The 23516-nt window shown below is 49.4% G+C and overlaps 1 protein-coding gene and 1 pseudogene across 1 annotated transcript; both read right to left on the bottom strand.

Annotated features, from left to right (window-relative positions):
* Window positions 1-6790: 6790 nt before the first annotated feature.
* On the bottom strand, window positions 6791-7494 carry LOC120873280 (annotated as a pseudogene).
* A 4671-nt stretch (window positions 7495-12165) lies between these two features.
* On the bottom strand, window positions 12166-17143 carry GMFG (glia maturation factor gamma). Its single transcript, XM_040252843.1, has 7 exons — window positions 17063-17143; window positions 16607-16703; window positions 16459-16508; window positions 15975-16024; window positions 13247-13329; window positions 12555-12628; window positions 12166-12328 (listed from the first exon to the last, which is right to left on the bottom strand). Exons 1-7 carry the CDS (start codon window positions 17063-17065, stop codon window positions 12257-12259), a joined length of 429 nt encoding a protein of 142 aa, XP_040108777.1. The 5' UTR covers window positions 17066-17143; the 3' UTR covers window positions 12166-12256.
* Between the last annotated feature and the right edge of the window lie 6373 nt (window positions 17144-23516).

The raw sequence follows: 23516 nt of genomic DNA, 5'->3' as shown, positions 1-23516 counted from the left end.
AGAAAAATTGAGTGGAGGAGACCCACACAGAAAAGAGAGACTGAGACATCGATTTGGAGAGAGGGAGAGACAAGAAGAGAAAATAAGAGTGTTACACAGACGAAGACCAGAAGAAAGAGACTGAAGAAGACAGTGATGCGGCTGACAAAAGAAAAAGAGGCAAAGTCAGAGCATGGCTTCATCTCTGAGCGACGCCCTCCACCACCCCACCACTAATTGTTGTGCACTCCCTCTGGGACAGTGCTCTACCTGCAACAGAAAATCCTGGCCTGGGAGGTGGTGCTCCTGAAGTAGGAGACGCAGCTCTGCACCTGTGTGGCTGTAAGCTCTCTGGAGCTCAGAACCACTATCTGTGAAACCAGCAGGCCCACAGCCAGGGTGGAACTCAAGTTGAAACAGTGTAATACTAACAATGAAAACAGCTAACATTTCTTGAGAGGCAGCATGGCATTGTGAGACAGAATCTGGCCCCCAACTACCCAGGTTCACACCCCAATTCCCTGCCATGTGACTTCCTCCCTTTTGGCCTCAGTGTGTTCATCTGTCAAATGGGGATGATAGCACAGGGTTATTGTGAGGATTAAATGAGATAATCTGCTGTAACATGCTTAGAGTAGTTGCTGATGGAGTAAATGCTATATAAATGTTAGCTGCTGGTAGCATTAAATGATCATTTGCTCTGGCTCTCTCTCAGCCACCAGTAGGTCTGATTACCAGATGTTCCCACATACATGCACACACACACACAAAATGGTAAACCATATCCACGCCACCATCCAAACGCAGGGTCATTTCATGTCAGGAAACTCTTGCCTCCTTTTCTAACATGAGGAAACTTCCCTTTTCTGACCACTTTACTCAGCCTAAAAGGGGATACCTCCAGGGCTGAGACCCCACCTACCACCCACACCATCGTTCTACGAAGCTCTTACCCAAACAAGACATTCCTGACCTTGTCACCAACCCCCAGCCTGGAGGGCACCTGGCTCCTCAGTACAAGGCATCACTCCAGGCCTCTGGCTCTCTCAGAGTAAACCCAATCACTTCACATCTCTAGCCCCAGCCGGAGGGACCCCACTCACCTCTCTTCAGGCAGTCAGGGCCTGGGCCAGTACCTGCAAAGGAACAAAAGCCCACTGTTAGCATTCTTCTGGCTCCTCTCCCGAGACCCTCCTCAGAGACCATCTCAGCCCAGGAAGCCCCCGCTGTGATCACTCTCTCAGCCCTTCGGCTGTAGGTTCTGCAGGGTCTTGTGGACCCAGGAAGTCACCTCTGGAAATCAAGGAGTCTGAGCCCCAGACTGTTCACCCTCCAAATCCCAAGAGTCTAGGACTTTAGTCCTTTGTCCTCTGGGGGCTCAAGAGGCCGAGATCCCCACACTCCCCCTCCCTTAGACCCAACAGTCCAGGCCTCAGTTTCCTCCTTTCCCAAGATCCAGGAGTCTGGTCCCTCAGCTCTCTGTCTCCTTCAAACCCAGGATGCTAGGCTCCCAGCCTCCTCCTTCCACAATCCACATCCCAGTGCCTCAACTTCAAAGACCTGAACGGCAGCAGGAGCTGGGGGAGGATCAGAAGTTCCCATCTTCGCCATCAGACCATGGGCACCCCAACACATGTGGACATGCCAAAACCCACATGGGCCCACAACCCATGACTCTGTATCTGAATTCCCATGGACACAGCAGCATGACCTACGTGCCCCCGCCCTCTGGAGGCTCTTGGTCCAGGATGTGGACACACTTGTGTCCATGGATCCCAGCATACCACAGGTCTTGCCACATGGGCCCCCACCTCACTGGGCCCATAAGTGGGGTCAACCTATGTCAAGGACACAGGCACATGTGTACATACCATCCTGCATGTACATATTTGAACACACACAACCCCATTCTTCAGATACAAACACAAATGTGCAAATGGACTCAGAGTACAGACACAGACCCTTGAGGCTGACACACCTGCACACAATCACACATACAACATTGCCTTTTCCCTTGCACACTCACACACAGAGGCACACACACAACTGTGAAACCCATGTGTCCCCTGATGCATGCAGCTATAACAAAACTACCCTTGCACACTCACCAACACACATGTAACAGATGCTCACTCACACAAAGATACACAGGTGCACGCTCTTAAATAGCCAACACACTCATGCAACTTCATGTACCCCCAGTATGCACGGTCACAAAGCTGGTACATTCCCACACCAACAGATACACAAACGCACACACTAGCCTATACACACCTCACACACATGCACAGAACCACAACGGGAACAGACACTGACAAGGCTGATACACACTCAAACAAGCACATAGGTACAAAAAGATCCACCTTTGCACAGACACTCAGAGATGTTCACTCATAACAGGCACATGCTCACATAACTGCCCTATGAGGGGTTTACACACAAATACACACAAAATATTGAACCCCACTGGCAGAGTCAACAGATAGGCAGAGAATCACACTCACACACAGTCTGGACACACATCCCTCCCAGCCCTGAGGCACCCCCCCGCCCCACCTACTTCCTAGGCCAAGGAAATCCTAACACCCCTCCCTCCCAGCACACCCCCTTCCCCAGCCAGGTCAGAGTTCAGAGAGTTGGGGGCCTGAGCTGAAGAGCACCTGGTCAGAAGCAATCCTTCCAGCAAAGGTCCCCCACCCTGGCCATCTGGATGTGGGCACCTCCGGCCCCATCTGCAGAGATCTGGCCGGTAGGGGGCTGGGGTGGGATGGGTGGGAGAGGGCCGGGTCTGCGTCCCTCCCTCAGGCCCATCTGTCCACCCTCGGCCTCTCATCCCTCCATCTGTCCACCTACCGGCTGCCCATCCCCCCCCCACCCGCCACCAGGAAGGGGAAGACATGGCCGTCTCCCCCAAGGACCGCCGAGGACCCCCCCACAGTTGACATGGACCGAGGGAGCGGCAAACTCCCCTCCCCCAAACCCACACAGAGGCCCCACAAGGCGCTGAGCCCCAGCCCCCACCTCCCGCCGGGAACCTGACATGGACGCACAGACACACACCCTTGGAGACATACAACCCGCAGACACACACACACAAATGGACACCCGAGCGGGCACACCCGGCTACACAGACCCTGGGATGGACATCCAATCCGGACACAAACATCCAACGCAGCTAACCGCGCGAACACACTCACTCGGGGGGGGGGAGGGGGGAGAACCCACACCTGGGCACACAACCCACGCACACACACCTGCACACAGCCCCTCCGATGGGCGCGCGACAGCCCCCCAGACACACAGCTGAAGGGGCAGCCACCCGGGGGGACACACACGCACGGCCGGACACAGCACCTCGGCTCGACACCCGGCACACACCCGGATGGCCACACAAGCAGGGCGCCGCACACGCCGGCGCCGGGCACACACAGGGCCGCGCGAGCGCACGCCGGGCCCGCCGCAGCGCCGCGGACACACACTCACACGCTCGCACGCTCACACCCGCGCTCACACCGGCGCCCCCGCCCGCCGCCTCCCCGACCGCTGCGGGCCGCGCTCACCCAGCCCGGGGGGGGCCCGGGGCCCGGCCCCGCCGCCGCCGCCTCGCTCCGCGCCATGGTGGGGGGAGGGCCGGGGGAGGGGGCGCGGTGCCGCCGGGCCGCCTCCCTCCCGCCTCCCGCCCTCCCTCCCGAGCGGCCGCCGAGCTCCGCCCTCCGCGCCGCCCGCCGCCCGAGCCCCGCCGCCGCCACCGCCGCAAGGGGGGAGGGGGCGCAGACCCGAGGGGCCGGGCGCGGCGGCCGCAAGCCCCCGACCCCCGCCCCGGGGTCCGCCGCAGACCCCTCTCCACTGCGGAGCCGCCGGCCCGCCCCCAACCCCTCCCCAGCCCCACCTCCAGCCCAGCCGGCTTCCCCAGAGACCACCAGACCACGCCCCGACTGGCTTGGGGACACTTGCAGCCAACGAAGACCTCGGATCTTGTCCTGATACCCAGGGGGACTCCAGATCACGTCTTACCGCATTTGAGAACCAAGACCATGTTTCTCAGCCACCCAGGACCACAAACCACGTCCTGCTCTCCTTGGCGACCTCAGACTGGGCCCCACACCCATCAGGGACCCTAGACCAGACCTCGCAATCTAGGGGGGCCCCAGACCGTATCTCAAAATCCAAGAGGGTCCACAGCACCCCTACCAGGGACCCTAAATCATACCTAAACATTCAGGTGGACCCCCAGACCGCACCTCATCCCTCAGGGACCCCAGATCACTCCAACATCCAGAGTGGATCCAGACCATATGTCAACATCTGGGGAGACCCCAGATCATGCCTCACTCCCCTGGGGGACCCAAACCATGTTCTATAGCCACTCAGGACCATAGACCATATCCCACTCCTTCCTGAGGACCTTCTGTGCCCCTCTACCCTCTTGACCTCAAACAATTCTCTGCCTCCAGTAGAGACTCTAGACCATGTCTAACTTCTAGGGGTGCCAAATATAACTCTTTTCCTCATGGGAGACTCTAGACTTTTCCAATTACCCCCATTAGATCCCAGAACATCCTCCCCTCCAAGGCACTCCTTGATTTCCAGAATGCCCATTTGCCCCAAATTCTTGATCATCCTCCCTCCCATGCTGCCCTCCCGAGGACCCTGCCTCATTCCTGTTCGTATTCTCTCTCTTGAACCCTCCAGGCCCTTCCTCCACCCTGTGACTTCCGTGGAACTGAGAATTCCTGTTCCTTTCTTGTTCAGATCCCTTTGCCCATCTCCTATGGAACAGCTAACCCCCAGAAGGGGGCGACAGGGGATGAGATGGTTGGATGGCATCACTGACTCAATGGACATGAGTTTCAGCAAGCTCCAGGAGTTGATGATGGACAGGGAAGCCTGGCGAGCTGCAGTCTGTGGGGTTGCAAAGAGTCGGACATGACTGAGCGACTGAACTGAGCCCCTCTCCCACTGGGTAACTCAGACCACTCTCCATCTCTTTTTGAGATATTCTGGCCTCTAAACCCAGCAAGCTATCCCCTCAAAATCTGTCTTATTTCATGGGACTTCCCTGGTGGTGCTGTGGCTAAAATTCTAGGCTTCCAATGTAGGGGGCCAAGTTCGACCCCTGGTCAGGGAACTATAGATTCCATATGCTGTAACTAAGATATAAGGATCCGACATGCCACAACTAAGACCCAGTGCAACCAAATAAAAATAAATAAATAAAGGGGAAAATCTTAACTTAAAAAAAAATCTGTCTTATTGCAATCCCCTAGGTACCTGGTGGCCCAAATCCCTCCCATTTTGGATCCCATTTGGATTCCAAGGTCTTCCCCTAAACCCTTTCTCTAAATTCTTCCTACTCACATCATCACATGGAGCCTGCCCTGCACCCTCAGATCCAAGACACCTCTGCAGAGCTTCCCTCTGGGGAACCTCACTTTAGTGAACCACTCACAACCCTTAGATCCCCCTGAGATCACATAGATAGAAAGTGGCAGAACAAGGTGGAGGCAAAGAGGAAAGAGGATAGGGCAGGTCTGGGATGGATGGGAGTGGAAAAGGGCGGTGGGGTGAGAAGATAATAAAAACAGAGACAGGGAGGTCCCTGGTGGTCCAGTGGTTAAGAATCTGCCTTGCAACGCAGGGCACACTGGTTCAGTCCCTGGTCTGGGAAGATCCCACATGCCGCAGCACAACTAAGCCCATGCACCCCAACTACTGAACCAGCGCTCTAGAGTCGAGAGCCACGACCCAAAACTACTGGAGCCCTGGAGCCTGTGCTCCACAACGAGAAGCCACCACAATGACAAGCCCACTCTCAGGGACTGAAGAAAGCCCTTGCACAGCAACCAAGACCCAGCACAGCCGAAGAAGAAGACGCCACGTGCCTCGAAGCAACTAAACCTCTGCGCCACAACTAGAGAACCCACGTGCTGCACAAAAGATCCCGCATGACGCAACTAAGAGCTGTTGTTCAGTCACTAAGTTGTGTCTGACTCTTTGCAACCCATGAACTGTAGCACACCAGGCTTCCCTGTCCTTCACTATCTCCCTAAGTTTGCTCAAATGCGTGTTCATTGAGTGTAAGTGATGCCATCCAATCATCTCATTCTCTGTCGCCCCCTTCTTGTCCTGCGCTCAATTTTTCCCAGCATCAGAGTCTTTTCCAATGAGTCAGCTCTTCGCATCAGGTGGCCAAGGTATTGGAGCTTCAGCTTCAGAATCAGTCCTTCCAATGAATATTCAGGGTTGATTTCCTTTAGGACTGACAGGTTTGATCTCCTTGCCGTCCAAAGAACACTCAAGAGTCTTCTCCAGCACCACCGTTCAAAAGTATCAATTCTTCAGCACTCAGCCTTCATGGTCCAACTCCCACATCTGTACATGACTACTGGAAAAACCGTAGCTTTAACAATACAGACCTTTGTTGGCAAAGTAATGTCTCTGCTTTTTAATAGACTGTCTAGGTTTGCCCTAGCTTTTCTTCCAAGGAGCAAATGAATATTATAATAATAATAGAGACAGAGATGGGATTTTCCCGGCAAGAGTACTGGAGTGGGGTGCCATTGCCTTCTCCGAGAGACAGAGATAGAGAAATAAAAAGCCTGAATCCAGGCAGAGATAGCCTCACTCACAGAGCATGTCTGGCTCTGTGATCTCTGGCTCCTGCCCACCTTTTGACTTCATCCCTGACCACTGTTGTCTTCCAGCCTCAGTAATGAATTTTCTCTTCCTCCAACACATCATGTCATTCCAGCCCCTGGGCCTTCACACTCTTTTCCCCTTCCGTGGCTGATTTCTTCTTTTCATTCAATTCTTTTTTTTTTTTGACAGGAAATAGCATTTATTGGTGAGCATGATTAAGGAGGGGACAGCGCTGATGCTCATGAGTGCAGGGCCCGTCATTTGTCCAGGGGACCGCGATTTGTATCTGACCCCACAGCCCGGGATGAGTCGCTTTTCTGCCGCCATGTTTTCAAATTCATCTGCGTTGAACTTGGTAAATCCCCACTTCTTGGAGATGTGGATCTTGTGGCGGCCAGGGAACTTGAACTTGGCCCGGCGGAGGGCTTCAGTCACATGCTCCTTGTTCTGCTGCTTGGTGTGGATGAACATTATGACCTGGCCAAGGTGGACCCTGGCCACTGTGCCCTGGGGCTTTCCAAAGGCACTGCGCATACCTGTCTGGAGTCTATCAGCTCCAGCACAAGACAACACCTTGTTGATGCGGATGACATGGAAGGGGTGGAGCCATACTCGGATATGAAAACCATCTTTGCCACTGCTTTTCACCATGTACTTGTTGGCACAAATACGGGCAGCCTCCAGGGCTTCAGAGGAGAGCTGCTCATACTCATCTGACACCATGTAGCCATAGAGTGGGAGCTCATCCACCTTGGCCTTCTTACGCCCCAAGCTGAAGATGCGGATCTTAGCATCAGGGACACCTCAGCAGAAGCAGGACTTTGGGTACGGCTTGTTCTTACAATACTGGTAACACCGGGTGGGGTGGTGGCACATGGCAACACCAGGATCTTCAGTGGCATGCCGAAGGGAAAGAGAGCTTCATTCAACTCTTAATTCAAATGTAATCTTTTAAGAGAGCCCTTCCTTTACCATGACCAATTTATATCCTCACTGCCACCGGTTGTCCTGATGTTTTCAGATTACTCGGAAATACTTTAAAAGTAAAAATGGATTGATGAATGGGGGCTTCCCTAGTGGCTAAGACTCTGTGCCCCCAGTGCTGGGAGCCTGGGTCCAATCCCTGATCAGGGAACTAGATCCCACATCCCGCTGCTAAGACCACGTGCAGCCAAATAAATAAATAATTTTTAAATGAATTAATGGATGGATAGATGAATGGCTATGTGATAAAGCAAGTACAGTCAAAATGTTAATCTAGAATCTAGGTGGTAGGTATATGGGTGTTCACTGTAAAACTATTTTAGCTTAGCTATATGTTTGAAACCTTTCACAATAAATGTTGGCAGGAAGAAACTGGAGGACTCTTCTAGAGACTAAAGAAACAACAACAACAACAACAACAAAAAACCCAAACAGGTCCCACCCTGTTTGAGATTTCTATCGTCCCATCAAACTCATTTTTTTTTTCCTTTATAGCCTTTATCACTCTTGGTAACATTCTTGCTTGCTTGTTTGTTTACCTATTTATTCATTTGTTGCTTATTGTCTCTTAACTGAAATGTAAGCCACCTGACATGTGGCATGCACACCAATTTTCTCCAGTCCACCAAATTTCTCCAATAGTCTTGGCACCAGTTGTTGTTTAGTGGCCAAGTCTGTAGCCCACCAGGCTCCTGTGTCCATGGGATTCCTCAGGCAAGAATACTGGAGTGGGTTGCCATTTCCTTCTCCAGGGGATCTTCCTGACCCAGAGATTGAAGCCATGTCTCCCACATTGGCGGGTGGATTCTTTACCATGGAACCACCTGGGAAGCCCAATAGGTGCTTGGTAAAACTGTGTTCTTGAACTCCTCTTAGGAGAAGGCCTGGGAGATAGAGCTGCTGCAGACTCACTGTAGAGCCTACACTCAGGAATAAACATGATCTTCCAGCCTGGGGCCACTAGAAGGGGAAGGATATATACCCCAGAAGCCGGAGAATGCTCCATGAGATCAGGGAATGTGAATTGGCCTGGAAAAGAAGGCGACAGATGAAAGCATATAGCGTGATTATTTCCCTGCTGCTGCTAAGTTGCTTCAGTCGTGTCCGACTCTATGCAACCCCATAGACGGCAGCCCACCAGGCTCCCCCGTCCCTGGGATTCTCCAGGCAACAACACTGGAGTGGGTTGCCATTTCCTTCTCCACTGCATGAAAGTGAAAAGTGAAAGTGAAGTCGCTCAGGCGTGTCCGATCCTCAGCGAGCCCATGGACTGCAGCCCACCAGTCTCCTCCGTCCATGGGATTTTCCAGGCAAGAGTACTCGAGTGGGGTGCCATTGCCTTCTCCAGATTATTTCCCTCTGGCCTTAATTTCTGACCCAGACCTCCTAGTAGAGATCCAATCTAACGCTTCCACAATTTAGGCCCCACCCAGAAGCATAGGCTCCACCCCTTGTCTCTAAAGCCCCATCCCACAGCAAAATCCCTGCCCTGTCTGACCTAAATAAGTAACACCTCTCAAGCCTAAGTCCCACGCTCACAGCCTGAGCCCCACCTCTTTACCTTAGACACCATCTTAAAATGTGTAATATTCATGTTTCTTCAGTCTGGGTCCTGCCACCACCCAAGCCCCATCCCTCTATCCTAGCCCCACACCTCCAGTTTAGACTCCACTCCAAAAGAGTCAAGATTGCAGCCTAGGCAAGAGCCCCTCAGGCCTAATTTCGGTACCCCATTCTCAACTCTGACCTAAAGTCCAGTCTTCACCTGTTCAACATAAAACCTGCTCACTTTCAAGGTTATCAGGGAGAAGTACCCCAGGGAACACCTAGGGAGCCTGGATCTGTAGGAACCTAGAAGGGAGGTTTACTTTTTTGGGCTCCAAAATCACTGCAGATGGTGACTGCAGCCATGAAATTAAAAGGCTTGCTCCTTGGAAGAAAAGCGATGACCAACCTAGACAGCATATTAAAAAGCAGAGACATTACTTTGCCAACAAAGGTCCATCCAGTCAAAGCTATGGTTTTTCCAGTAGTCATGTATGCATGTGAGAATTGGATTATAAAGAAAGCTGAGCACCGAAGAATTGATGCTTTTGAACTGCGGTGTTGGAGAAGACTCTTGAGAGTCCCTTGGACTGCAAGGGGATCAAACCAGTCCATACTAGAGGAAATCAGTCCTGAATATTCATTGGAAGGACTGATGGTGAAGCTGAAACTCCAATACTTTGGCCACCTGATGGGAAGAACTGATTCATTTGAAAAGACCCTGATGTTGGGAAAGATTGAAAGCAGGAGGAGAAGGGGACAACAGAGGATGAGATGGTTGCATGGCATCACCGACTCCATGGACATGAGTTTGAGCAAGCTCTGGGAGTTGGTGATGGACGGGGAAGCCTGGTGTGCTGCCGTCTGTTGCAAAGAGTTGAACAGGGCTGAGTGACTGAATTGAGAAGGGAGGTTGGTGGAAAGAGAGGAAGAGGTTCTGTTTGTACCACCCTTCAAAGGTGTGGCCCCAAATGAAAAGCCACAGCCCCACTGTGCCCACTTTTCATTGTATAGTGGTATTCTGTTCTGACCTCTCTGATTGGTCCCTCCACAAGCCCTCTAGTCAAACCTACTGTGCATTGGCTGCTGTTGCTGCTGCTAAGTCGCTTCAGTCGTGTCCGACTCTGTGCGACCCCATAGACGGCAGCCCACCAGGCTCCCCGGTCCCTGGGATTCTCCAGGTAAGAACACTGGAGTGAACTGCCATTTCCTTTTCTATTGGACTGCCCCTGAAAGTCACCCTCTCTGATTGATGCCTGCTTTCCAAACTCCCTGCTCCTGATTGGGCAAATCTTTGTACATGCCTGTCTCTGATTAGAGCATTTGTGAATGAACCTGGAGGCAGACAGATGTTCAACTATGTTGCGAGCAAGTAGTAGCAAGTAAAAGAAGAGATAGAGGAGGAAGAGGGGGTTCCCTGAATCTCCTTTGTAAGAGAGGGAGTGGCAGTGGACCACAGGATAGCCTTGGGTTAAAGTTCTAACCATACAGATCGCTAGTGGTGTGACTTTGGGCAACTCTTTGGTTTCTGTGCCTCAGTTTCTTCATTTGTAAATCGGGGATAATAATGATACCTTCTTCAAAAATAATTGTAAGAATTAAATTAGTTGTAAAATGCTTATAGAAATACTAAGCACATAGGAAGCCCTCAGAGTATTAGCTATTATTACCCATTTTATTGTGTAAGTTCATGACCTTGGACAAGTCGTTTTGCCTCTTTGACCTCTGCAGACCAGAAGTTGCTTGACCTCATCATTGAATGACCCCTCCCATTCCCTGATCTCTAGCCTTCAGGGACTGAGGCTGTGAACAGAGGGAGGAGTAGAGACAACCCTAGCAGAGAAATGGGGTGGGGGGCACCAGCATATGTGAAAGAGAAAGGTTGAGCACCTCAACCCAAGCCCACTCCTAGAAAACTGAGGACTATCAGAATCTCTCCATGGCCCAGTGTAGGGTAATTCTAACCTGAATCCCTCAGGCAGGGGGCGTGTCCTGACTGGGGACACGGGGGCAAGAGATGGGACAGTGTGGGACAATTGAAGGCATGAGGTGTCCAGGCTGGGAAGCTGGAGGAAGGGTTGGAGCTGGGCTTGTGGGCCCTCACCCAGGAACTGGGGGAGGGGCAGCCGGGTCCCAAGGTCACGGTCATTGTTACCATGGCAACAGCCACCTCTCAACTGGGAACCTGGAAAGAGGTGGGGAGAGGGAGTTCCCAGATCCCTGAATCTGGGGGTAGAGAGAGGAACACTCAGAGACCTGGAGGAAAAGCAGAGCGAGACAGTGATTCAACTCTTTGAAGACCTACCCATCTCAGAATCAGCAGAGCCTAGGACACTGCGGGTGCTCAATAAATGTCCCTCAGAAATAGAAAGCCTGAGAGCATCAAGTGACCAAAGATGTTGAAAGAAAGAAGAATCGCCACAGGGGGAGGGCAGTGTCCCTTTCCTACCTCCTCAACTTTTCATACTCCTCAGGGGTCCTCTGAGAGTTCTGATTCCTCTTAATCCTTCCCAGATCTGGGCCCACAGGCCCACCCAACCCCACAAATCACTCACCCCTCAGCAACTCCCCAGCCCCTGAAGCTATTATATTTGACATTTATAACAACTTCAACAACTTTTCTGCCTTCAAAATCTTCCTGCTTAGGGGACCACTGAGAAAATTAGCATAGTTGCAAACTATTGCCTGCAAGGGTGGGAAGGTGAGAGGTGGAGAGACAGGCCCTCGCCTTCTTTACTCTCAGGGACTCAGGTGTCCTTGTTCCTCTGGGAACAAGGCCCCTCCACAGATTCAGATATTCCCCCATTTCCTCTAGGAGACCCAGGCCTCCCTCATTTCTCCTTAGGAAACCCTACAGGCCCCTCCCTTTCTTTCAGAGGAACAGGTATGGAATCCTCCTTGTCCGCCCAGAACTCAGCAGGCATCCACTGGCTCTGCCTGCCCTCTAGTGGTCTAAAACTGGTACTGCAGGACTGCCACCTAGTGCCCACAATGAGGAACAGAAAACTGAGCCAGAGCTGAGGGTCTCTGAGTTGCTGCATTTTAATTTCTTTAAGGTCTGGGATGTTCAGGCCCTAGGGGGTTTGAGTTCAGGTTCCCGGCCCAGAGGTCAACGAAAGAAAGACAGCTTCTCTTTGAGCCAGGCCTCAGTGAGGTCATCAGTGGTGCGGATTTCAAACACCTGCACAGAGAGAGAGTTCAGTTTTAGAATCCACTCAGGAACTGAAACAGTGAGGACTCCAGCCCTTCCCTCCTTCAGACCCAGAAACCCAGCTCCCTCCTCCCTCAGATCAGGAGTCCTGACCCACCGTGGGGGACCTCCAGGGTGGAGTCCCCCACCCTCCATCAGTCCTCGGATCCCAGACTCTCCCCCCTCACACTCAGGAGCGTCGGCCCCAGCCCCAGACCTTTGTGAGCTCTGCTGTCTGCACCAGCCTGTTTTTGCTCCCTGCATACATCATCTGTTGTTCAGGCTTGCAGCCTGTGTGGAAAATAGAAGAGGAAAGCATAACTGGGGGATGCCAAGGTGTTCTCTAAGGCCCTGGTAATGTCTTACCCCGGAAAAGGAAATGGTATCTCCCACTCCAGTATTCTTGCCTGGGAAATCCCATGGACAGAGGAGCCTGGTGGGCTACAGTCCATGGGCTCGCAAAGAGTCAGACATGACTTGGCGACTGAACAATAACAGTGTCCTACAGGCCCCGGAGTTTTCTAAGAATCCCAGGAATTGTTCTAAGGAGGTCCCTGGAGGCTACAGTCAGAGTCTTCAGAGTTGTTTGGGGGCTGGAAGTTAATCTAGGGTCCCTGGAGATGGTTTAGGGGCCAGACAGGGGTTGCCAGTAAAATGAAGAGCTGAATGTGCTTACACAGCTCAAAACGAATGAAGATGGGGGTTTGGGGCCCTCACCTCCACCCCTCAGCATGCACTCATCTCACACACACCACACTCTCACACAGGCATCTATACACACACACAGTCACACATACAAAATCACCAGTCACATGCACATACACACACTTACACTCAAACACACACGCGTACACATCCCCACACAGAATCTAAGACCCCCTTCTCAGGAGGAGTAGAGCTGTGTCTCACCCACAGGGCTGGAGAAGATGAAACACAATGGGTAGGACACTCGGCCATCAGCGTGCACGTACTTGTAGCTGTAAACCACGAACCTACAATAATGAGAGGGAATTCAAACTCAGGCCTTGGCCTGGAGCTCAGGCCTAATGCTCATTACCTGAGACCACAGCCTAGAAATCTTGCCTGAGTTTGAGAACATAGGATTAACCACTGAGACCGAGGGTACTGGCTTCAAATACAATAAATGATTTAAAAAATAATAATGGGGGGAAATTAATAATAATAGGGGAATTCCTTGGTGGTCCAGTGGTTGGAAGTCAGCCTGCCAATGCAGGGGTCATGGATTCGCTCACTGATTGGGAAAGACCAGGGCCACATGCCGCAGAGCAACCAAGCCTTCGTGCAATGGCTATTGAGCCCATGTTGCAGCCTACTGAGGTGCTCATGACCAGAGTCTGTGCTCTGCAACAAGAGAAGCTACCATAATGAGAAGCCCACATACTGCAGCTAGAGAGCAGCCCTCACTCACCGCAGCTAGTGAAAGGCTGTGCATAGCAACGAAGAACCAGTGCAGCCATAAATAAGTTTTTAATTAAAAAAATAATAATAGTAAATGCTAAATAGAATTACCATCTGCTCCAGCAATTCCACTACTGGGTATTTATCAAAGAAAATGAAAACAATAATTCAAAAAGATATATGCACTCCCATATTTATTGCAGCATCATTTATAATAGCCAAGAAATGGAGAAAACCTAAGTGTCCATTGACGAATGAATGGATAAAGAAGGTGTGGTACATACACACACACACACACACACGCACACAGTGAAGTACTATCCAGCCATTAAAAAAGAATGAAATCTTGCCATTGCAACATGGATGGCTCTTGGAGGGCATTACGCTAAGTGAAATAAATCAGACAGAGACAAATGTCTTATAATCTCACTTAGATGTGGAATTGAAAACATTAAAATAAAGAAACAAACCATCAAGTTCATAAAGAGAGAGAACAGATGAGTGGTTGCCAAAGATGGGAGTGGGTGAAATGGGTGAAGGGAGTCAAAAGGTAAAAGCTTCCAATTATTTTATTTCCAGTTATTTATTTTAAATAAGTCCTAGGGATGTGATATACAGCATGGTAAGTATAGTTAATAACGCTGTATTGTATATTTGAAAGTTGCTAAAGAAGTAGATATTAAAAGTCCTCATCATAAGAAAAAAAAAATGTTTTAGAAACTATGTATATGGTGACAGATGTTAGCCAGATTATCATGGTGAACATTCTGTCATACAGTATATACAAATATCAAATCATTATGCTTTACACCTGAACTTAATATATTATACGTCAAATAGAACTCAATAAAGAAAAACATTTTACGAAAAAATGGTTTTGGAACTTCCCTGGAGGTGCAACAGTTAAGACTACAGAGGCAGGGTTTTGATCCCCAGTTAGGGAGCTTAGATCCCGCATGCTGAGTGATGTGGCCAAAAAAAAAAAAAGTAGTAAGTGCTTATTTGATTATTCACAACAACGCTATGATGTAGGTACTATTATTATCCCCATACTACATACGGGAAAATCGAAGCCCAGAGAGTGAAGCCATTTGCCCAAGGTTCTGTGGGTAGATTTGAACCCAGGAAGTTGACTGGTAGAGTATAAGTGCTCAACCACTATGTTTTACTGTCTAGCAGTCTAGAATGAGGGGCTGAGACCAGGGCCAGCTATATAATTTCCCAAACCCAGTGCAAAATGAACATGCAGGGCCCCTTGTAATAAACACAGGAGAAAGCCTTTTTTTCCTTTCTTCTGCGGTCTCTTTCCAGACTGATCTTCGTCTTTTAAAATTTCCTGTTTCAAGTCATGTGCTGTCTTGGGCATGGGGACACTCATGGGGGGAATGAAAATGCTCACGGGCACACCCTGGAATTTATCTTTCAGGAATGAGCGCCCCGCCCCTGACACTCCCTGAGTCTGCAGTTAGGCCCCCTGCCTGGGGCAGAGGGCATCAGCCAGCATTGGGCCATGTGGGAGTGGGGAGCTGAGAACCCATCTAGAGCTGGACATGTGAGCTGAAGGAGGCTCCAAGCCTCCAGCACAGGCTCCACTGTCCTGTCAGACTTCACACAAAACAGATTCAGAGATAAAACTAGAAAGAATTTCAAGATAGCAGGCATCAAGCCCTGCCTTCAAGGCTCCCTTCTGGGTCTGGGGCCCTGTGTGATTGCACTTGCCAGGTGTCCAGGGTGCTGACTGAGATCGAGAGCCTGAGATTGAGGCTTAAGTCCTAGGACACCCAAAACTCACCGCAGTTGAGATGAAAAAATCTAAAGAGACCAGTTTTCACAGAAGTGTCAAAAAACTCCTCCACACACAAAAAGCACCAGCCTCCTCTGGCTTCACACAGGATTCTCCCCCATCATTAAAGGTCAAATAAATCGTTTCCTACTCAAGGTCTTCCCAAGCATTGAAAAATAAGGAAATTTTAACTTTTTTTTTTTTTTAAGTGAAGCAAATGCAATGTTGAGACCAAAACCAGACAAAGTATGTACTAACATCACGTATGACTATTAGCGTAAAATTCTGCAATAACACTTTGGTATACAAACCAAAAGTCCTGTGATGGGAACTCAAAGACAAAGTTTCAAAGTCCATGAATAAGACTGGACCCCAAGTAGCCCCTCAGTCTGTAACCCTCCGTGGCCTGACCTTCCCCATCTTGCCCCAGGATACCTGGGCTGTCTCTCAGGCAACTCCATTTTCAGTTCCTCTGGAGAAATATTCTGTGAGGGGTTGGGGGAGGAGAGAAAAAGAAAAAGACTGCCATTAAACGGACATGTACTCTGTGCCAAGGCACTCATCCAAGAAACACACACGGATTATTCGCCCAGTGATCTCTCCCCAAACCCAAAGGGGTAGGTCCTGTTATTATCCCCATGTTACAGGTGAGCAAACTGAAGAGGAGTTAAGACACTTGCTTTTTTCTAAACAAACTACAAGGATTAAATCACTGAATTCACAGACAACTCTCGGAGGTAAGGACTGTTATCACCATTTCACAGATGAGGAAACAAGAGACCTATACAGGCAGAGTCTCTCGCCCAGGGTCACAGCTAAGCTGGAACTTGACTTCCGGGTTTTTCTGGCTCCCAACACCAGGCTCTCAGCATCAGTCACAGTCTTGTGGGTCTCCCAGTCCCGTCCCCCAGCCCCTCACCTGAAATTCTTCCTCCAGCACCACCATCTGCCGGTCTTTGTCCACCTTCACTGAGGAGGGAGGGCATACGTGGGTCAGACACCCCTGCCATCTGTCCCTATGCTTCCCCGCCACCCGCATTCGTTCCAGGAGGGAAGATGACACTCACTTATTATGGCTGCATTGTCTGTCTCTTTTCGGAAGCGGAATTTCCTCAGCTTTTCCTTTAGCTCTGGGTCCACCTCACACACCACCAGGGAGTCGGACTGCCAGAGGAGCCCAGTTAAGAGCTGAGTCCCCTGGCCTCAGCCCTGCCCCTTTCCCCAAACCTCAGTTTCCCCATCTACTAATAACGAGGAGGGGCCCATAGCCCATAGATTGCCTTTGTGAACATTGGGGAAAGGTACCCTTTCCTCTGGGCTGGACTGGAGCCCTCTTGGCAGGTGCCCTTGGGCTACGCCCAGGGAGGTTCAGGGATCTGCTCGCCTGGGGCTAAACCCGGAACCACCATCTCTCTTTCCCCAGCCTTGACCTCCCATCCACAGTCTGACCTTCACCCCGGCATCCTCCCAGCCCCAGTCCCACTCCAGCCCCTAGCCCTTCCCATACGACCCTGGCCCCCGACCATGACTTTACTGTCCAGGGGCCTCTTCTTTCCTTGGTTCCGCTGTCTTCTAGGGGTGGGGACCACAGCTCAAGGGGGCGGGGTGTGGGGTAGGGGAAAAGTTTCATCCACCACCACATCCTGTTTATACCCATTCTGAGACAACTGTCACATACGGCTCCTCCCCTCCTTCCTTCCCCTCATCTGTTGGGACCTCCCAGGCTTTGCAGTCACGCAGACTGGGGTTCAAGTGCTGCCTGACTGTGTGGCTCTAGCTAAGTAACTTCAACCCTCTGATTCAGAATTGTTATGAGGATAAAATAACTTCACATATCTCCCAGCATGGTGGACAACACCCAATACACCATAGGTAGCGACAAGCTCTTTTTTTTTTTTAAATTTTTATTGGAGTATAGTTGATTTATAATATTGTGTTAGTTTCAGGTGTACAGCAAAGTGAATCAATCAACTATACATATTTGCACTCTTTTTTAGATTATTTTTCCAAGTAGGTCATTACAGAGTTCATTGTGCTATATAGTAGGTTATTATTAGTTATCTAATTTATATACAGTAGTTGCTGCTGCTGCTGCTGCTAAGTCGCTTCAGTCGTGTCCGACTCTGTGCAACCCCATAGAGGGCAGCTCACCAGGCTCCCCCATCCCTGGGATTCTCCAGGCAAGAACACTGGAGTGGGTTGCCATTTCCTTCTCCAGTGCACGAAAGTGAAAAGTGAAAGGGAAGTTGCTCAGTCGTGCTGACTGTTAGCGACCCCATGGACTGCAGCCCACCAGGTTCCTCCGTCCATGGGATTTTCCAAGCAAGAGTACTGGAGTGAGTTGATACAATAGTATACACATGTCAATCCTGATCTCCTAACTTGTCACTCTCCCTCTTTCCTCCCTGGTAACCATAAGTTTTCAACATTTGTGACTTTTTCTGTTTGTAAATAAGTTTATTTGTAACATTTTTTTATATTCCACATATAGCAATGTCATATAATATTTGTTTTTCTTTGTCTGACTGACTTTACTCAGTATAACAATCTCAGGGATGGTCCATCTGTGTCATTGCACTTCTCATTCTTCTTTATGGCTGCATAATATTCCACTGTGTATATTGATATATACCACATCATTTTTGGAACGTACCACATTTTCTTTATCCACTCCTCTGCTGATACACATTTAGGTTGCTTCCTTGTTTTGGCTATTGTAAACAATGTTGTGTGTACCTTTTCAAATTATTGTTTTCCCCAGCTATATGCCTAAGAGTAGAGTTGCTAGATCATGTGGTTGTTCTATATTCAGTTTTTTAAGGAACCTCCCACTGTTTTCCATAGAGATTGTACCAATTTACATCCCATCAACAGTGCAGAAGGGTTCCCCTTTCTCCACACCCTCTCTAGCATTTTTTTTGTTTGTAGACTTTTTTGATGATGGAATGATAAGCTCTTTAACTGTTCCTCCAGGAAGCCTTCCTGGATTCCACTACCCCCTAATCTGGAATAGTTTAATTCCAGAGCTAAAAGGGGGAACTTAGAAATGTTTGCTGATCAAACTGCCACTTATTAGGTTGATGGGGAAATGGAGGAGAAAGAGGAGACTCACCAGCGCTCAGGTAATGCTGCATTTTTTTTTTCTGCAGTTATTTAACCTCATGGGCCTTATAATGGGCACTACAACAATGGTGTTTAATCCTATCAGACCAGTACCTCCTTTATTATGAAGAAGATTTTGTATTGTCCTTCCCAGTTCCCATCCTGGAATGAAATTCCTAGATAAGGCAACTTATTTATACACATAAATTCTCCCTAAAATCAATATAATGTCCTAACTATCATGCTGCTGCTAAGTTGCTTCAGTTGCATCAGACTCTGTGCGACCCCAGAGACGGCAGCCCACCAGGCTCCCCCGTCCCTGGATTCATCAGGCAAGAACACTGGAGTGGGTTGCCATTTCCTTCTCCAATGCATGAAGGTGAAAAGTGAAAGTGAAGTCACTCAGTCGTGTCCGACTCTTCCTGACCCCATGGACTGCAGCCTACCAGGCTCCTCCGTCTACGGGATGGTCCAGGTAAGAGTATGGGAGTGGGGTGCCTGCCCTAACTATCATATATAGTAGAAATAAAAGGGAAGTAATTTATGAGAACCCCTCTGTACTTCTATGAAAAAATACACACAAACAATAGAGTATGTTCACAATGTCTGGCCCGCTGTGCTGAGTTCCCTCCCATAGCAGTAGGCAGATCCCACCCTCTTTAACCTCCTCAAGGGCATCCCTGAAGCTATCCTCCTTCTCCTTGTATCACCAGTATCCTTATCTCTCCTGGATCTTTCCCCTTGGCCTACATACCATGGTATGTCTTAAAAACTAAAAACCCTGGGACTTTTCTGGTGGTCCAGTGGTTGAGAATCCACTGCAAAATGCCTGCTTCCATTGTAGGGGACACAGGTTTGACCCCTGGTCAGGGAACTAGGATCCTCCATTCCACATGTTTCAGCCAAAAAGAAATAAATAAAATTTAAAACTAACCTATAAACTTTATCTCTCTTGCTTATTCATTTCCTTCCCTTTTCAGCAAGACTTTTTGAAAGAATTTCCACACTCGCTGCCTTCAATATCTCCTCCTAATTTGCTCAACTCTCTCCCAGCAGACTCACTCCTGTCTCTCTCCAATGACAAGGACCACCACCAACCACCATCAGAGGGCCACCAAAGAGCTTTGTGGCACTGGACCCAATAGTCAATTCTTAATCTTCATCTGCCGTGCCCTGTTAGCTGCATCTGATATCATCCATCACTCCTGTGCCCAAAACACTTTCTTCATTTGGCTTCCGGAACACCACCCCAGCTTGGATTTCCTCTGGCTTTTCTGGCTGCCCCTTCTCAGTTCCTTTCTTAAAATTTTATAGAAGCACAGTTGACTTACAATATATTAATTTCTACTGCAGAGTAAGGTGATTTAGCTAAACATATGTATACAATGTTTTTCATTTTCTTGGCTGCACGATGAGGCTTGTGGGATAAAAGTGCCCAGACTAGGAATTGAACCTGTGGCCTTGGCAGTGAAAGTGCGAAGTCCTAATCACTGAACCACCAAGGAAGTCCCTCGTATTCTTTTCCATTATGGTTTATGACAGGATTTGAATGTAGGTCCCTGTGCTATAGAGGACCTCGTTGTTTATCCATTCTCCATGTAACAGTTTGCATCAGCTAATCCCAAACTCCCCATCCATCCCTTTCCCACCCCCTCCTCCTTGGCAACCACAAATCTATTCTCATGTCTGGGAGTCTATTTGTTTCACAGATAAGTTCATTTGTATCATGGTTTAGATTCTACATATAAATGATATAATATTTGTCTTTCTGACTTACTTCACTTAGTATGACAATCCTTAGGTGCACCCACGCTGCTGCAAATGGTGTTATTTTATTCTTTTTCATAGCTGAGTAGTATTCCGTTGTATGTATGCACCACATCTTTATTCCTTCCTCTGTTGATGGACATTTAGGTGGCTTCCCTGTCCTAGCTATTGTAAGTAGTGCTGCAAGGAGCATTGGAGTATATATATCTTCTTGAATTATAGTTTTCTCTGAATATATGCCCAGGAGTGGGGTTGCAGGATCACATATCAGCTTCCTTTTAAGAGTCATGTGTCCTCGGGCTCAGCCCTCAGTCTGCTTCTCTTTTCTATCCTCCTTCCCATCTTCCTGAGAGCATCAGTCTCTTAGTATTCAAAGGGAGATACCCTAATTATTTCCCCAGCCTGGGCCTCTCTAGGCTCTTATGTCCAACTGCCAGCATGGGGACTCCATCTGGATGTCTTGGAGTCATTCTTGACCCATCTCTTTCCTCTGACAATGTACCTTAAAACCTGCCACCTCTGAACTTCCAAACATAACCAGAACTGGCTCACTCCTCCCCTTCCACAGCCTATAATCTGCCCCTGCCGCCTTCAACTTCTGCCTGAACTCTCATAGTAGCTTCCTCACTGTTTTTCTGCTCCCACCTCCCTCCCCACCCTCTATTCTTCATAGGACTGTCAAGAGAGATCCTAATAAAACCCAAACCAAGCCAGGAATTCCCTGGTGGTCCAGGGGTTAAGATAGGCTACAGTCCATGGGGTCGCAAAGAGTCGGACATGACTGAGCAACTTCACTTTCACTTTTCAGAGGTTAAGACTCCACGCTTCAACTGCAGGGGGTATAGGTTCAATCCCTGGTCAGTGTGAACTTCACACATTGTGCAGCGAAGCCAAAAAAAAAACCAAAAACAAAAACCCAAACCAACTGACATACCTGTTCACTCAATACTCTCTCATGTCTCCCGTATTATCTGGGTAAAAGCAAAAGTCCTTATAGCGGCCTTAAAAGCTCTTAATTATCTGGCACCATCCCTCCTCTGTTACTTCCTGGATCTTGTCTTTTAGTACTCTCCTCTTTGCTCATTTCTCTCCAGCCGCACTAGCCTTTTTCTGGTTCTGAGAGTGATCCTGACATCAGGCCTTTTCACGTGCTGCCTCCTTTTTCTTGAACCCTCCTTCCTTCATGATTTACCCCTTCACTCCTTCAGATTTCTGTTCAAATGTCACCTGATCAAAGAAGCCTTTCCCTTATCTAAAACAGTGCTGATCCCACCTCTCTATCCCCTTGCTGCTGCTGCTAAGTCACTTCAGTCGTGTCCGACTCTGTGCGACCCCAGAGACGGCAGCCCACCAGGCTCCCCAGTCCCTGGGATTCTCTAGGCAACAACACTGGAGTGGATTGCCATTTCCTTCTCCACTGCATGAAAGTGAAAAGTGAAAGTGAAGTTGCTCAGTCGTGTCTGACTCTCAGTGACCCATGGCCTGCAGCCCACCAGGCTCCTCCATCCATGGGATTTTCCAGGCGAGAGAACTGGAGTGGGTTGCCATTGCCTTCTCTGCTCCATCCCCTTAGCTTGCTTTCATTTTCTCTATAGAACTTATCACCAAGTTACATTGAAATATACCAAATAAACATTGAAAGTATCATTTGTTTCTGCCCCCCAACTACAATGTAAGCTTCATGCCTGCCTCATTCATTGTTGGACATTGAGGACATTTTAGTACCTTGAGCCATGCTTGGCACATATTACTCAAGAAATATTATTGAATAAATAAATGAACCAGTGTCCTTGGAGCCCAACCATTCTATATGGTGTTGAACGTTGTTGCTTAAACACAGGTGGCAATGCTTGCGGTTAGTGATGTACCCCCGCCATCTTTTAAAATGGCCTATCCTCACAGCGTCAGAGATGCCCGGTTTTCCTGGTTTACCTCCTCCCTCTCTCTGGCTGCTGCTTCTCAATCTTTGTTGAAAGTGTCGATTTTTTGCTCAAACCTTATGTGTCTCCTCTTCTCAAGGTTCTATCTGGTGTTTGTTTCCATTCACCCTTCATACCTTCCCCAGGCTAGGTCACTAACTCCCACAGCTTTACTTACTATCTTGGATCATTCTCAAATATAGGCTTCTGGCCCCAATATCTCTCTTAAGCCCCAGACCCAGGGGTTGTGGCGCCTCCTAAATCCTGATGCTGGGTAGCCAACACTGGCCTCAGCAACTTCCTAACATGCTTCACCTCTGGGTCTCCTCCTCAGGGAAGCCCCCAACCCCTCCCCCTCAACCTTCCAGCCAGAGGACCTTGTCTTGAATTTCTCCCTCCCTCGCCATCTGTGGCCTCGGAGTCCCACAGCAGGTTCTCCGAAGCTCCTGGGCATCCGTCCCTGGCACCTACTCCTTCTCCTCTTCCCTCCTCCCCTGATGCAAACGCCCCTCTCCCACCCTAGCTGGCTCCCCGAACACCCAGCTCCAGTTCTATTCCCCCTCAATCCATCCTCCATATAGAAGCCAGGGACAGCTTTCCAACCTTCCTCTCCCCCCAACCCCCCGACTCTCCTTGGGGCAAAGACCTTCCATGGCTCCTCAGCGCCCTTGGGACAAGTCCAGACTCTTTCAAGTGGCCAAATTTCTGGCCATGGCTTATTTCCCACCACTCCCTGCCTTAAACTCTACATTCCTCTCTGACTCCCTTTCTTTGGGTTCCTCTAACAACCACGCCTCTGTCACCTGGGAGCCTTCAGTGAGTGCCGCCGCAGTGCTTAGTTCACGCTGCTCCAGGGCAGTGTGTGAAATGAATAGGTTACTACTTGCAGAGCAATGACTCCCATTTATTGACCGCCTGCTTTGTGCCCAGCGCTTCGTATACATCGTCTCTTTCAGTCCTATTCTCAATTGAGAGAAGCAATAGACTCAGACGGAGAAGGCAATGGCATCCTACTCCAGTACTCTTGCCTGGAAAATCCCATGGACGGAGGAGCCTGGTACGCTGCACCGTATGGGGTCGCTAAGAATCGGACACGACTGAGCGACTTCACTTTCACTTTTCACTTTCATGCAGTGGAGAAGGAAATGGCAACCCACTCCAGTGTTGTTGCCTAGAGAATCCCAGGGAC

Source organism: Oryx dammah, unplaced genomic scaffold (genome assembly GCF_014754425.2).
Source record: "Oryx dammah isolate SB20612 unplaced genomic scaffold, SCBI_Odam_1.1 HiC_scaffold_13, whole genome shotgun sequence".
In the NCBI taxonomy this organism is placed as follows: domain Eukaryota; kingdom Metazoa; phylum Chordata; class Mammalia; order Artiodactyla; family Bovidae; genus Oryx; species Oryx dammah.
This window is presented reverse-complemented; position numbering and strand designations above follow the sequence as displayed.

Bases quoted from the DNA above. Each gene is read 5' to 3' on its own strand.
- GMFG (XM_040252843.1), bottom strand. The intron at 16,025-16,458 runs GTGAGGGGCTGG...AACCCCTCACAG, and splicing joins TGCTGGAGGAAGAATTTCAG to AATATTTCTCCAGAGGAACT. The intron at 13,330-15,974 runs GTATCCTGGGGC...TCATTATTGTAG, and splicing joins TTGCCTGAGAGACAGCCCAG to GTTCGTGGTTTACAGCTACA.